The following is a 14,004-nucleotide window of genomic DNA, read 5'->3' on the forward strand; positions in this document are numbered from 1 at the left end:
TGAAAACAAATGGTTATAAAATAGAAACAAACAGAATTCTTAAAAAAAAAGCAAAACACGGCGAAATTGAAAATGATGCAGGCTTATGGTACATGGACGGTACTGCATAGTGCAAGCTACCGTCTACGACCCCTAGTCTCGGCATAAGCACAATTCAACATTTAAAATGAATTGGTAATATTTTAATTTTGAAACATACGCAAAAATGTTCATATGGCAGTTATCATGGAATGTTCAATGTGTCATGTTATTGCCATTCCACGAAAAGCGGCATATGCTACGCAGGTATAAAAGTATGTGTGCTCTGAAAGGGAAAACGATTTGAGAAACTAACTAAAATGAAATTTTGAAAGGGAACAAAGGTTATGAAGCTTGAATAGCACATATATACTGTTAAAAGACAAAAACAATAATTAGAATTTAAAACAATAATATCCTAATTGAACCTTTCTTTACCCAGAGTTTATCTGCAAGAAATCAAAGTACACTTTTGTTCGTTTGTCTTTTTTATTGTTTATTTGTTAGGTTATTGTTGTTGTTGTCTTACAAAATGGTATGAATGCTTAGATAACTATTACTGTGACCACTGACAATGTTATACGGATGTGATGTGGCCACGTATACTCTGTCCTGCTCATTTAAGTAAAAAGGTGCTCCTATATTACTTGACCATTCTCCATTGTCGAAGGATAATACACACGTTGTTTTAACATTTTGAAGAAGAACTCGTTCAGTCCCATCTGTGTGCTGTATAACGTTAACAACGTGACGGGTTTCGTCACCGAAGTTAATAACGGTATCAACCGATTTCATGTTGTGTACTCTTACTGTCAGTAAAGACAACACAAAATAATAGCCAGATTGCTTGATGTAGATGGTTCCTTCTTCATATTTCATATGATGTGTTATCAAATATGTAATAGGGCCCCAGTATACTTTGGTATTTTTCCCAGGTACTGAAAAATATATAAATCCCATGAGCAACTATCGTTAATATTAATAAATAAGCCCAGGAATTTAGACAAACATAGATGTTATATACATGCTGTGTATGTTTATTAAAAAAGTGGTCGGAATATAAATTTACATTTGCGACTTAAATTTATCCAAAGGTATAGGCTATACTATTAATATTTTCAGATTATAGCCTGTAGTCAGTGGTCCTTGTTGTATTGCATCATGTTTAAACAATACAATTAGGAATTGGTTTAAACATTTGCTATTTTTAAGCAACATGTTGAAAAGCTCCTAAAATTGCAGACTCTCCTTGATTTGTATAAGAATATTTTATTTCAGGAAATCTTTCAATTTAAATAAAACACAAGGTATAGACAAAAGTACGTTGTTTCGTTTGGACAATCGTGACTTTTATTTAATCTGTACCCGCGATGCACGATGGTACGATGGTGAAAACACGATGGTACGATGATGAAAACGCAATGAGACGATGGTGAAATTGCGATGGCGCGATAGTACGATTGTGAAAACGCGATGTTATAATGAGAAGGCATACATTGTTAAAGAAAATGTACCATTGCGCATGACCAGCGGAAGACGATGGCACAATGGTGAAAACGCGATGGCACGATGTTTATCATCGCGTTTTCTCAATAATTATCGCGCCATCGCCATTTCACAATCGTACCATCGCGTTTTCATCACCATACCATCGTTTTTTCACCATCTTACCATCGCATTTTCACCATCGTACCATCGTGCATCGCGGGTACAAACTAAATAAACAGGCACAATTGTCCAAACGGAACACCGTACAAAAATCTTGCTATTGATTTCTGTGTAAAACCGCTTTTGGATTTTCGTTTTTAGGAATACGTTTGTGTTTTCCATTGATAAAGTCGTTCGAACGTCTTATTTGTCCGTTTGCAACTTCCACTTGTATAAAAATAAAGAACTGTTAAGAATTTGTTTGCGTTTTGAATTGTATTTCCATCACGGATTATCGCAAACGTATGTATATAGTAAAAGCAGTCATATCACCGTGTTTATCATCAGTATAACTTGTTTAATTTTTGCAATTATCTCATATTGTGTAAATAGACATTGTTTGTGTCTGTGATTCCTATGGTGGTGCTGGCGGCCACTAGGAAGAATATTGACTGACATTTTAAAGTGAAAGCCAATCGAAACAGTGCCTTCGAGCTATTCGGCTTCTGAGATATTATATTTTAAACGTCATCGAACTATTTCCATGAAAGTGGGTTTTAAGTCTTATTTTTGAGAATGACGACCTGACTAGCGAAATAATGATTTAATGGCAACCTTTGTGTTTGAGATATATTAAAATATAATAACGTTTGTATATAGCATTATAATTTTCGATAATTAGTGCAACTCAGACGTTTGCCAAACTATTGGAGCCATAATAAACTTTCATTATTAGAACAAATGTGCTTGAAAATATTTTTACGAGGTAAGGCCAAATTTGGGAATAATGCACCGGATCACCTATATGTAGATTTATAAGACACAAGTAGTTTGGCAAATGTCTAAGCTATACTGATTATTATAATATATATTTAGAAAATAAAGTCTTAAAGAAATATGCGTAAGAATTTTTATTGATTTCCACGAAACACAAAAGTCGCCGTCAAAATGGTAGTCAGGACAGATCTATAAATGTACATATATTCCTAAAAACATTGTAATTGTGGTTAAATTCATTTGTTTTAATTGATTTGGGATAAAATACTTTTGCCGGTTTATTAACTATATGTAGTACGATTTGCACAGCTTCGGCGTTACTTTTGTGTTACTTGCACATTCCTTTTTTACTTGATATATCTGGTGATTGCTGATAGAAAAAGAACAGTATAATGTGTATTTAGTAAAAGCATATGCATAAATCTGATGAAAGTAATATCGATACTTCATTTAAATTCCTATATTTTAAAAACATACCTGGTTTGGCATGTGAGAGTACATTATAAAGATATAACGTAGATTCAACTTTCTCTGAAACTGTGCAGTTTAATGTTGTGATATCTAAACCATGAAACTCTGGTTCTGGAATATAAATGTTGTCCTGATTAACATGCATTATCATATCTTTCAATATATTGGTTAATAAGTGAACTCGATTAAAATGGTACAGTGGTTTATTTTGTTTTTATGTAATTATATAATGCATTTTCACCTGCCTTTTAAAAAAAGCTGACGTGTCATGTGCAACATTTAAATCCTACCTACAAGGTACAAAAAGAGAATAAAGATCAACAAGGCAAAGGCAACGTTCAAACAAGTAATGTACATCACATGAAGGAACACAGAGGGGTACCGCCTTGGAACGGTAAGTTGTAGTTACACCAATGGGGAGTTTCGTTGAAACCGGTTTTAAAGAGTCAAACCTCACTCTCACAAGTAAAACCTTTACATGGTCTGTAATATTGGCCTTTTTTGTTCGGTCTTTTGAGCCTTTCAATTCATCAAAGGAATTTACTTATCTTATTTTTGTACTTATTTAAAAAATGAAATTACTTGGCCAACATGTTTATAATGAGTCATGCGCAGTACTCAGACTCATTTGTCAATAATCAATATTTAAATTTTGGCTCAAAGGTCATCGTTGTAGGTATAATTTGTATTAGGCGCACCAACCCACCCTAACTCAAAGGTCAAGGTTTCACTTGGGTCTAGGCTTAAGTACCGCTCAAGCCGGTGATCGGGGGCGTAAGGGATGTTGCACCTATTCATTATCTCTCATGTACGGCTCAATCAAACCGAGTCTGCAATTCTCTTGATTAATGCTTCGGAAGGATCACTTTGTTTCCAGATTTTTATACTGCACAACAGTAGTTGTCAAGTGCTGTGTGGCAGCTGTAAAAAGTTGCCCCGTACTTCATTTTAGTGTTGTTATATTTTTCTGGTCCTTCGGGATCATTGATGCCAGCACTATTAAGTGTTGAGAATTGAGTAGCGCTAAAGCCGGTGCTAGGGGGCATGAGGTATGGTTCACATATTCATTATCCCTCATGTACAGACTCAATTAAACCGAATCTGCAATTCTCTTGTAAATTTGTTGTGATTAATGCTTCCGAGGGATCACTTTGTTTCCAGATTTTTAACATATCCTGTAATAGGGCATTTTTGTGTTCGGTGCTTTACTTTGCATATTCAGAATGTTAAGACAATGTGTTAACAGCAACATCCAGAACCCTACCACCATAGCCAATGTAACACTTCGCGGTCATGTATTTTCCTTGTTTATGGAAAAACTCAGAAAGTATTTGTAAGTTTCAAGTGAATCTTAAAATATAAATAAGGAACAGTTGGAAAGATTTCTTTGCAAAAGAGTCATAACTTGATATGAATTATTTTTAAAAACCGTTCATTATATGTATATGTTTTCTATAATAAAACCTTCTCAAATGTGTTTATTGACACATGCACATACCATCATTTTGTTTCTATGTTGAATGAGTTATCTAGCATTTATCACGATTTTGCCATATAAGTCAAGTTAAAGGGACTCCACTGAGGTTTAAAAGCCTAAAAACATAACTTGAGAAATTCTTACATAAATGAACTGGGGCGCTTTAAACAGAAATATATGCAAAGATAGTTAAGAAATTTACTTTATAATAAATCGAAAATCGTAGTTTTATGCTTTTCTTAGCCTATTTTGAGTGAAAAGCGTTTAAACGCTTTTCATTTTGGGTCATTTTTTTACAATTTGAATAATTATTATGGAAAAACGAAGTGCGCGAATGATCAGAAACTTTGCACAAAGATTCGTGGTCTACACCTACATCAAATGGTACATTTATCTGGAAAAAAATATTTTCAGTCCCATCATGTCAAAAAACCTCAGTGGAGTCCCTTTAAAATAATACTAGTGTATGAAGCTCACCTAAGGCGGGAAAGAAAGTTGGTTACTTGTAAAAAAGACTGGTTCTCTTCAAACGGATTGACGTTAATGAAAGGAACATGTTCATACATGTAGCTTTAATTAAGAGGCGACTTTTATGAGGGTTCTGATGGTTTTTGATAGATGCAAAGAAACATACCTGGACCAGTGTCACTGTTGTAGCTTTTATTCTAAAATATTGAATATTTGTAAAACTTTAAGAACAATGTCATGTTGGTATTTATAGCATGACTATTATACAATCATAACATGATCTACCTATCTGTTTAAACATTTATATAACACTTGTACAATGTATCTGCAATATTTAACCTTTAAGCATTTAGTTGTATTGTTTTAAACAAATATTTACGACACTTACATAAAATACATACATGTATATCATATATTATAGATAACATTTACTTCTGCTTTAACCCTACAGATACATCAATTTTGCTTATTGTTTAATTCAATTATGTATATGATAAAATAAAATATAGGATGATCAAATTCATACCAGATTAACAACTTTTTGCAACATGTCGCTCAGTTTGCCACATGCGTTGTTTCGATATTGTTTCATATCTTTGTTAGTCTTTACCATAAGCTGGTCCAGAAGGTCATGGTTCCCTTGAGAGCACCATACTGATTCGATCTTGTGTTGTCTTAATAGGTGCAAGTGAACGACCAAAGGAAGTAAGACACTCATATTGACGATTGCTACGGCAACCAATGTCGTTAGAGTACATTTTAATTTCTGTAAAAGTAAATGGTATTATCATGGATATGCCAATATTCTAGTTCAAACATTTCTTTTTTCTTCTTTTACATGCACTTAGTCTAGCATTGTGAAAAAAGACGTTTAAAATTCATACAAAATATTTTGGCAATAAAGACAAGCGACCCCAGATTCATGTCATTATGAACAGAATATATAAAATCTGAATCAGCAGAGTGACACAGAGGCGGAGTCCTTGGGTTCCGGAGATTTGTTCTTTGCGGTACTGCACTTGCTCGAAAGGGCAAGACAAGATAAACCGGACACAACACATTTGACCAAAGGATTTACCAATATGGGGGTCTGCGCATACGTAGAAGTGGAATAAATGTGACAAAACGCTTTTAAAGATAATGTGTATAATGTGCATACATGATGCAGATATTGTAACTACATGGAAAAAACTGCAACGCTTTTTAAAGACGTTTTCATCTGGATCTTATTTTATAGACCTTTTTACGACGCGGTCCGTTGCTATGAAAAATCGACCGGAATTAGAATTTTTTCGCGCATGCGCAATCTGCGTAGGGCAAAAAATGCTTCGCCCTACATAGAAATATAGTAGAAGTTCATAGACAATCCCGAGTTAGTTCAAGGTAAACGGTAGAAAATTATATAAAATAGCTTTTAACAAATATAGAAAAGATGACTAATAGCTTTGTGGCGAAGAATGTCATAAAAAGTCATGGAAAAGATACTTGTTTAAGAATTTACGATCACGGACCTGGCACGGAGATTTTTTTAAAGAAGATGTGCAAATGAAAAGTCAACTTATTTGCTGTTGAAATAGTTCATATAAAAGCAAAAGAAATTTTAAAACATGAAATCGAGATTAATTATCATTCTGAAAAAATAACAGAACAGGCGATAATGCATTTTTCAATATGTTCAATATACCTGGTTATATCCTTTATTCGATTTGCCTGTGATGCAAAAAGAAAAAAATTAAAGTCACATAAATAGATTTTAAATAATTTTTTTTTCCCAAAAAAATAAGAAGTTAAGATGGGTTGTTTTGAAGAGATATAACACACATTTTATCAGCTTCTTCGTAATACATGTTATTTTTATTAATGCACGTCACACATTGTTTCTCTTCTCAAAATCCATAAACATTGATCGGTGTATTTAAAAGTTAGATAAATTACCATTTTAATAAGCGTAACTGATTAACTATATCATTGTATTTAAATGTCCAGGTTGAATGAACAACCGTTCGCGTGCCAAGCTGTTTGACACGTGCCGCCTGACCAATCCAGTTATTCAAAGAAAGTGTACAATACAAATTATGTAATATTATGTAATACAGGGGTAATACAATTTTATCTATAACACCCCGCTGTTTCAATTTAAATTATTGATGGAAAAGTCGTCTAATGATACCTTAAACAAACGCCATGTGTGTGCCCTTTTTGACCATTGAATTATAAGTCCCGCACATTTTCGTAGATCTGTTAAAAATAAATTCACGTTTTCAGTACTTACCGCCTTAAGTCATCCCGAGATTAATGTGTGTTATTTGGTGACATAACATGAAATCGCAAATATTAAAGCCTTAAAGTATGATAAACTGTATACATCGTTATTGCGTTTTGCTCTACGAAGAATGCGCATGCACGAAATGCAACATTCGTTGCTATGGAAAATCGTATTGTTAAAAGGTCTATCGAAAAAGGAATACAGATATCACATCATTATGGATAATAAATAAAAGGAGCATATTTAAGAACAATATTGTGTGAACGTTCTACTATGTCGAGGTCTAACATTTTTTACATTATGAGCATACTTGTTTAAATTCATTATCTTTTGTTCTGTCTTACTTACGTAATTTTGAAACTTTTTCTTGTTAATTCGGCGATATTTATTATTACAACGGCACGAAATTCCCCTTCACTGATTAAATAATAGTTAAATATTGTAGTGAAACCAGCGCTAAAGAATCAGGATATCCTTGGCAAATAATTTTGTACTGTTAAAGATATACTATACTCATCTTTGAGTAAAATATTTTGATCCAAGAAATTTATTAAAACTTATGTAATTCTTACTGAATATGTCTTATTTGAAAAAAAAATGAATAAAACTATGCATTGGAAGTTATATTCTCTATTACAGGACTTTTCTTAAAAAAACATTTTTAACGACACTATATATTCATATTGTGACGACCTATAGTGTGTGGGGTTTTAAACATGACATATCAACTTTGTGTGAAGTCAAAACATGTTTATGTCATATTTATAAAGAGACTATGTAGCAATAATCAATATTTTCTGATATCAAATTTGAGCATAGTATATCTTTAAATATCAATGTATTTGAAATGTATGTGAAAGGGGGCTGTAGTCTCCCCTCTCTCCCCTCTCTCTCTCTCACACACACAGACACACACGCACGCACACACGCGCGCACGCACGCGCGCACTACATGACACAGATAAAACGTATAAACGTGTACATTTAATGTTTTTTTTCTTTAATTAAATGAATTTAAGATCAAGTGAATTCACGATTTCAACTTCACGAATTCACAATTCAACTTCATGAAGTTGAAATCGTGAATTCATGAATTTGAAATCGTGAATTCTTGAAGTTGAGATCGAGAATTCATGAAGAGGAACACGGGAATTCATGAAAACGAAATGCCTCCACCGGTCTTTCGTAGTTTCTGCGTATATTTGTTGAGCACGTTTTGCTCATTTCTTGGATTGTAAGTGCCGATTGCAATATGTAAATTATTTTATTTGTTCACCTCACAATATTTTTTTCAAATTATTTCCAAATTTTCTAGATAATTATTATGAATCTGGAGGCGTGCTGCTTTAACATAATAGAACATAATTATGTACACAAATTAACTACAGGGGGATTTAGATTTACCTTGTCCGTCCATACGTCCGCCCGTTTATCCGTCCGTCCGTTCTCATTTTGGGTCCCATGTAGCTAAAAAAAAAGTGTTTGAGTCATAAAACTTTATAGGAATGTTGCTCAGCATTTTAAAGGTGTGCACCCGGGTTTCATTTGTGAACTTATTCTGTTTTGTTAGAGTAATTGCCCTTGACTTAGTAACAAATTTTAATTTTCAATTTGTGTCGCACGTAGCTAAAAAATATTTGGCCTACGATCATGACACTTTACAGGAATGTTAATCAGCATGTGATGTTATGCACCAGGGTATTTTTGTCTGGATTTATTTAGTATTTGTAAAGTTATGGCCCATGACTAAGTAAAGTAAAAATTTGTAATTTAAAATCGTGTCTCATGTAGCGCAAAAAGTATTTGACCTGAAGTCATGAAAATTAACAGGAATTTTGATTAGCGTGTGTAAAATTGCACCTGGATATTTTCGTGTGGATTTATGTAGTACTTGTATAGTTATTGCCATTGACTTAGAAAAAGTCTTTGACCTGATGTCATCGAAATTTACAATTTTTGACTTGTGTCACACATATCTAAAATGTTTTTGACTAAGAGTCAGGAAACTTTATAGGACTGTTGCTAAGCATGTGAAGTTGTGCATCTGGGGATTCCCTTGTGGATTTTTTCTGTTTTGTCAGAGTATTCAAAAATATTTGACCTAGGGTCAAAACATTAAAAAAAAAACATTTGAGAGCGGGGGACACACGTGTCCTATGGACACATTTCTAGTTTTTCATACATTTTTATATTCAAACAATCTCACTTTGGCCTCTTTGATAGGCACATAATTGTATAGAATACAAAAAGTTTTTTTTTAACTTTATTATGTACTTATTGCGTATATATCGGGTATGAAAAATAGACAGACGAAATTCAATACAATTGTATCAAAGGTTGGGAACATTTCTATTGAAAATATGTATGATTTGAATCGAAAACCCATACATGCTTAGTGCATTAACTAGAGTGAAGTTAAAAAATAACGCCAACTCATGTTACCACACTTTCTGTCGGGATTGAAAAGAGCACGCTCATACATTGGCTTATTTTTTCTGAGGTGTACTTATTGTGGCGACAGAGAAAATTACAACTATAGAGCAGTCGTATTCAGATGCACGTCCATGGTTACGTTTTGGTTTTTTTTTATTTTGTGAAGACAACTGGTCTCTATGTTTGTCTTTTATACACAAACCTCGTACAAATAAGACAGCCTCGTTTTTCCATGCGCTTTTTATAAATCCATAAATATTATACAAATTGAACTTTACATTGTCATTGGTACATGTAAGATTAATAGAAAAAAATCTAGACAAAATGAGAAAACAACAGTAATATAACAAATAAAATGTAAAAACAGTTCTTAGTTATGTCTTTTTAAGTCTATATATGAATACTTTGACCATAGCAAACAATTGTAATCAAGTTAAATATTATTGTTCACCATTTTAATCTAACAAGCGAATTAAAAATTAAAAAAAAAACATATTTAAAAAATAGCTTGTTATAATGTTCTTAATATAATCTTATGTAAATTACCCTATTAAATTATGTCTTTTTAACGAAATAACGTGCTGTTAATTTTGTTTATGAAAATAAATATTGCCCTACTTTGTATCATATAAGCATACACGCATCGGTTAACAACAATTACAACATTGTTATTTAAGCTATAATACCTTAAAAGTGTTTGTATTTCCTTCTGAATTTTCAAGTACGCCACTTTCATCCATTCTTTTTCTTGTTCACACACAATGTACCCTACAACACACTTAAAAAACACAGTACAAGACAAACCTAGATATCAGTTCTGTATTCCATGTATTACGTGTCACTTATTGTAAACAGAGAGGATCTGATTCATTCAATTTTGTTTTAGTTGAAAAGACACATATATCAATTTGATACCTGTATGGGGGGGGGGGTAATGTATATGGTTTTATGGTGAAATGTAAAGAATGACTAAGACTGAAACGTCTGGATACAAACTGTGTTTTAGTTTTTCATCTTGCATATGCATGCAGGTAAATCTAAAAGTTATCAAGATCTAAATATCTATAACTCATTCATCAATATTAAAACGTCAATGAATATATAGATGGTTTTGCAAATCTACTTTTACGTGCGATATTCCGTCAATAAGGAATGGTAATAACCAATTTGCATATGTAATTTGAATTAATGTTCTTTCGATTATTTATCAAAATATCAATATAGCATATCAATGTATTTATATTTACTTCTAGAAAAATCTAAAATCTTAATACAAATAAACGACTATACTTCAAACAGTACAATGAAAGAACAAAAAGTACATATAAGAACAAAAGAACACTTAACCAGAGATCTCCACTCTTCTGTCATGTGCCACGTTGCTATAAAAGAAACCTGATACCCGTATTTCTTTAGTTGTTTGCTGTAAAGAGTTTTTTGTTTATTTTAATATCAACAATAATTCCTGATATCTATGATAGATTTTTTATACAAATATTGTAAAACAATGTCTTTCACCATCAGTTGTAAACTGCTTTTTATAATTTATCATACTTAAAGATCATTTTTAATAAAATATAAATGGTTAAAAGGTCCCAAGAGTATGTTTCGGCTAAGTGCGGATACTTGAAAGGTACCGATTTTGATAAAAAGTAGCGTTTACGAGCCCAAAGACGGAAAAATGATCGCAAGCCGCATAGTAAAACCTTTTCAGGGGCAAGTCGTTTTTCTACACAATCAAACTAAAATAATTTCTGTATATAAAACGGAGTAAAAAGTAAACGGTAGTAAACAGAAACTGACATATTTCTAAAAAAGTCATTTATTTTATTTGCATTTACGCTCTACAAACAAAATTATTTATCTTTATATTTTTTCACTTAGAATTTATCGAATGTTTCCTTATTTAATTCAATATAAAATAATAAAAATATAAAGCAATATTACCTTTTTGTAAATAATGAAATAATGAAAATGGAAATAAGTATTCAAGTCATATGTACTACAGTAGTTTTGACGAATAAACAATATTTAGAATCTAGGTCAGATCCCCAGAAAGAAAACAGTTAAAATATATTGTTCTTAAAGTATAGTGACTTTTATATATTGTTTTTTTTAGAGAAAGATTTCATACAATAAATAACCATTTTGTAATGTGATGTTTTCATAAAATAATGTCAATTTGCTGTTGTGTAAAAGCTGTTAGCTATAGACTTGTGCCCAACTATAAAAAATATTGGAATTAATGGTATTTGTAAAATGGTACTGTACTGACCCAGCTGTCCTTTTGCTTATTCAAATATAGTAACTTGAATTTAGATGGAATAAAAAGTTTATTTTATTGTACCTTTTAGACGAGCAGACAGGAAGGCAAATGAAAATGACAGAACTTGTGGTTGTCCTTTCACTAATGGAGAAGAAGGAATATGGTCCTAGTATTTTTTCTTACAGTAAGGATGTTGGCTGCTTTCTTGAAATACCGCCATTCAGAGGTATACAGTTTATAATTCAATGTCGACCCAATTCAAAACTGTTGTTAGTAAAAGGAAATATGACATAAAATTGAATTGCTCTAATATAAGTCATAACAGAATTGTAATTGTAAAGCAGTTAATGTTGTACCATAAAAGCCTTGAAAACAAAATTAAATTTATTTCTTAAAAGCTTTCAAGAAATTTTGATGTTATTAAGGACAGAGAAGAAGGAAAGATATTGATGAAATAACAAGCCGTGATAGGTAATAACGTCCTAAATATTCCTACCCTCTGTTTTTATAAATGTCATGCACAATGAGAGTATTTGTTATGATCATATTGTTTGAAAACCTGATAAACCTTTGAGTCCAAATTGAAAGACCTGGCACAAAAAGTACCTCTATACTGCTTTCATTCAGTTACTACATTTGATTCATAAAATCATTCATAACCATTCATAGCTTGATACACCTTAAATTTCAGTGTAAACTAGACCTAACTAACCTTACATTTAAAAAAAGAATATTTTAAGTGTATATCTGTATATATAAATGATTGTTTATATGTTCAAGTTCAATGATATGTATTAAAATTTGATAATCGTCGGGGAAATATGACACTGTGTATTTATTGAAAAACTGATATACAAGTGACATTAATGATTTGATAAAATAATAAGTAATTAACTTAACTTTTATATTACTGTCATTTATATAGTATGCTCAGTCTTCAGCTACAACCTACTGTCATTCCTTTAACACTATACCATCAATCAATCCTAGCATCTAAAAGCTGATTAGCCACATTAAAATGAAATTGATTGTTGATAATTGTACATATACCTTTTATATGTAAACTTCTTAACCCCTTGATTCTTCGATTCCTTCTTAAATGACTATTCGAAAGCAATTGATAAATATTGTCTGCTACTTTGAATGTGTTATTTGTGCATTGAATGTTAAGACCTTATATATCTTTTACAAAATGCAATTTTATGCGAGGTTAATGTGATAAGGTGCAGCACAGAGCCTGCAGTATTGGGGAGTTATGATTTCCTGTTGCATATAATTTACATAAAATTATCAATGTATGGATCAACCAATCATTCAGTCCTTTATCAAACCAGCCATTAAATCAATCAATCAACCAATCAAGCAAGCAAGCAATCGTGTTTTTTGGTGTTTTTTTAATAAGTCTGACGGCGTGTTTTCGACGAAACATGTTTTCATTCGGTATAGGTTACTGTTTGTAAGTCAGTATTTTTGAAACCAAATGTCTCTCGTGTATCTCAGCCGTGCGACAAATTTAAAGCAATTATCGCTGATTCATTAAACACTAACATGATTAATGGCTCAATTTTTTATTATTTTTTTTTTTTGAATTTCTACACAATACTCTGATGAAACGGGGTGGTTATTAATGACAGGGCGTTGACATTAGAATAGTTAAATGTGCCAAAGAATTTTACAATTGGACAAGGTATTATGTCAAGTCTCGTTTACATTAATATATAAATGTTATAATTTTAACATAAAAGAAAAGGGTTATAAGATTCTCAATAAGTATGCTTTATCTATTAATAGCGTTTATAACTCTTATCTTATTTTCACGAAAATGTAAATCATTTAATTACATGTGATTTTACATTAAATTTAGTAAAATCGAAGCATTTAAACAATACATCAAAATATATTTTCAATTACAACGACATTTAAAACAAATTTGCAGGGTGAAAAGGATAAATATTTAAAAGTCATTTTAGGGCTTGTTTGGGCTCCTTGCCACTGGCTCTTGTTGATCGTGTGGGGGCTGTGTTCATTGAACGCCGCCTTTCCTTGTTGATCTTTTTTATCATATTTTAAAAACGTATCACTAAATGTTGTTTTTGTCCTTAAAAGATAGTATCTACTTGTGATTACAAACATGATTTGAGATTGGCAAAATATATGTTACTAGTTTCTTTATTTAAAGAGC

General features: G+C 31.9%; 1 protein-coding gene across 2 annotated transcripts; it reads right to left on the reverse strand.

The window, feature by feature from the left end:
• Positions 1–538: 538 nt before the first annotated feature.
• LOC132754718 (uncharacterized) lies at positions 539–10,394 on the reverse strand. 2 transcript variants are annotated; one of them, XM_060745395.1, is made up of 6 exons: positions 10,243–10,383; positions 8,528–8,590; positions 5,385–5,624; positions 5,025–5,055; positions 2,920–3,024; positions 539–956 (listed from the first exon to the last, which is right to left on the reverse strand). In XM_060745395.1, the coding sequence occupies exons 1-6, from the start codon at positions 10,294–10,296 to the stop codon at positions 544–546; spliced, it is 906 nt and encodes a 301-aa protein (XP_060601378.1). In that variant the 5' UTR covers positions 10,297–10,383; the 3' UTR covers positions 539–543. The 2 variants fall into 2 exon arrangements, with proteins under 2 accessions (XP_060601378.1, XP_060601379.1); XM_060745396.1 differs by lacking the exon at positions 8,528–8,590 and having other exon boundaries at positions 10,243–10,394.
• Positions 10,395–14,004: the final 3,610 nt, after the last annotated feature.

This window comes from Ruditapes philippinarum, unplaced genomic scaffold, assembly GCF_026571515.1.
Source record: "Ruditapes philippinarum isolate M1 unplaced genomic scaffold, ASM2657151v2 ctg3956_1_1_1_1, whole genome shotgun sequence".
Classification (NCBI taxonomy): domain Eukaryota; kingdom Metazoa; phylum Mollusca; class Bivalvia; order Venerida; family Veneridae; genus Ruditapes; species Ruditapes philippinarum.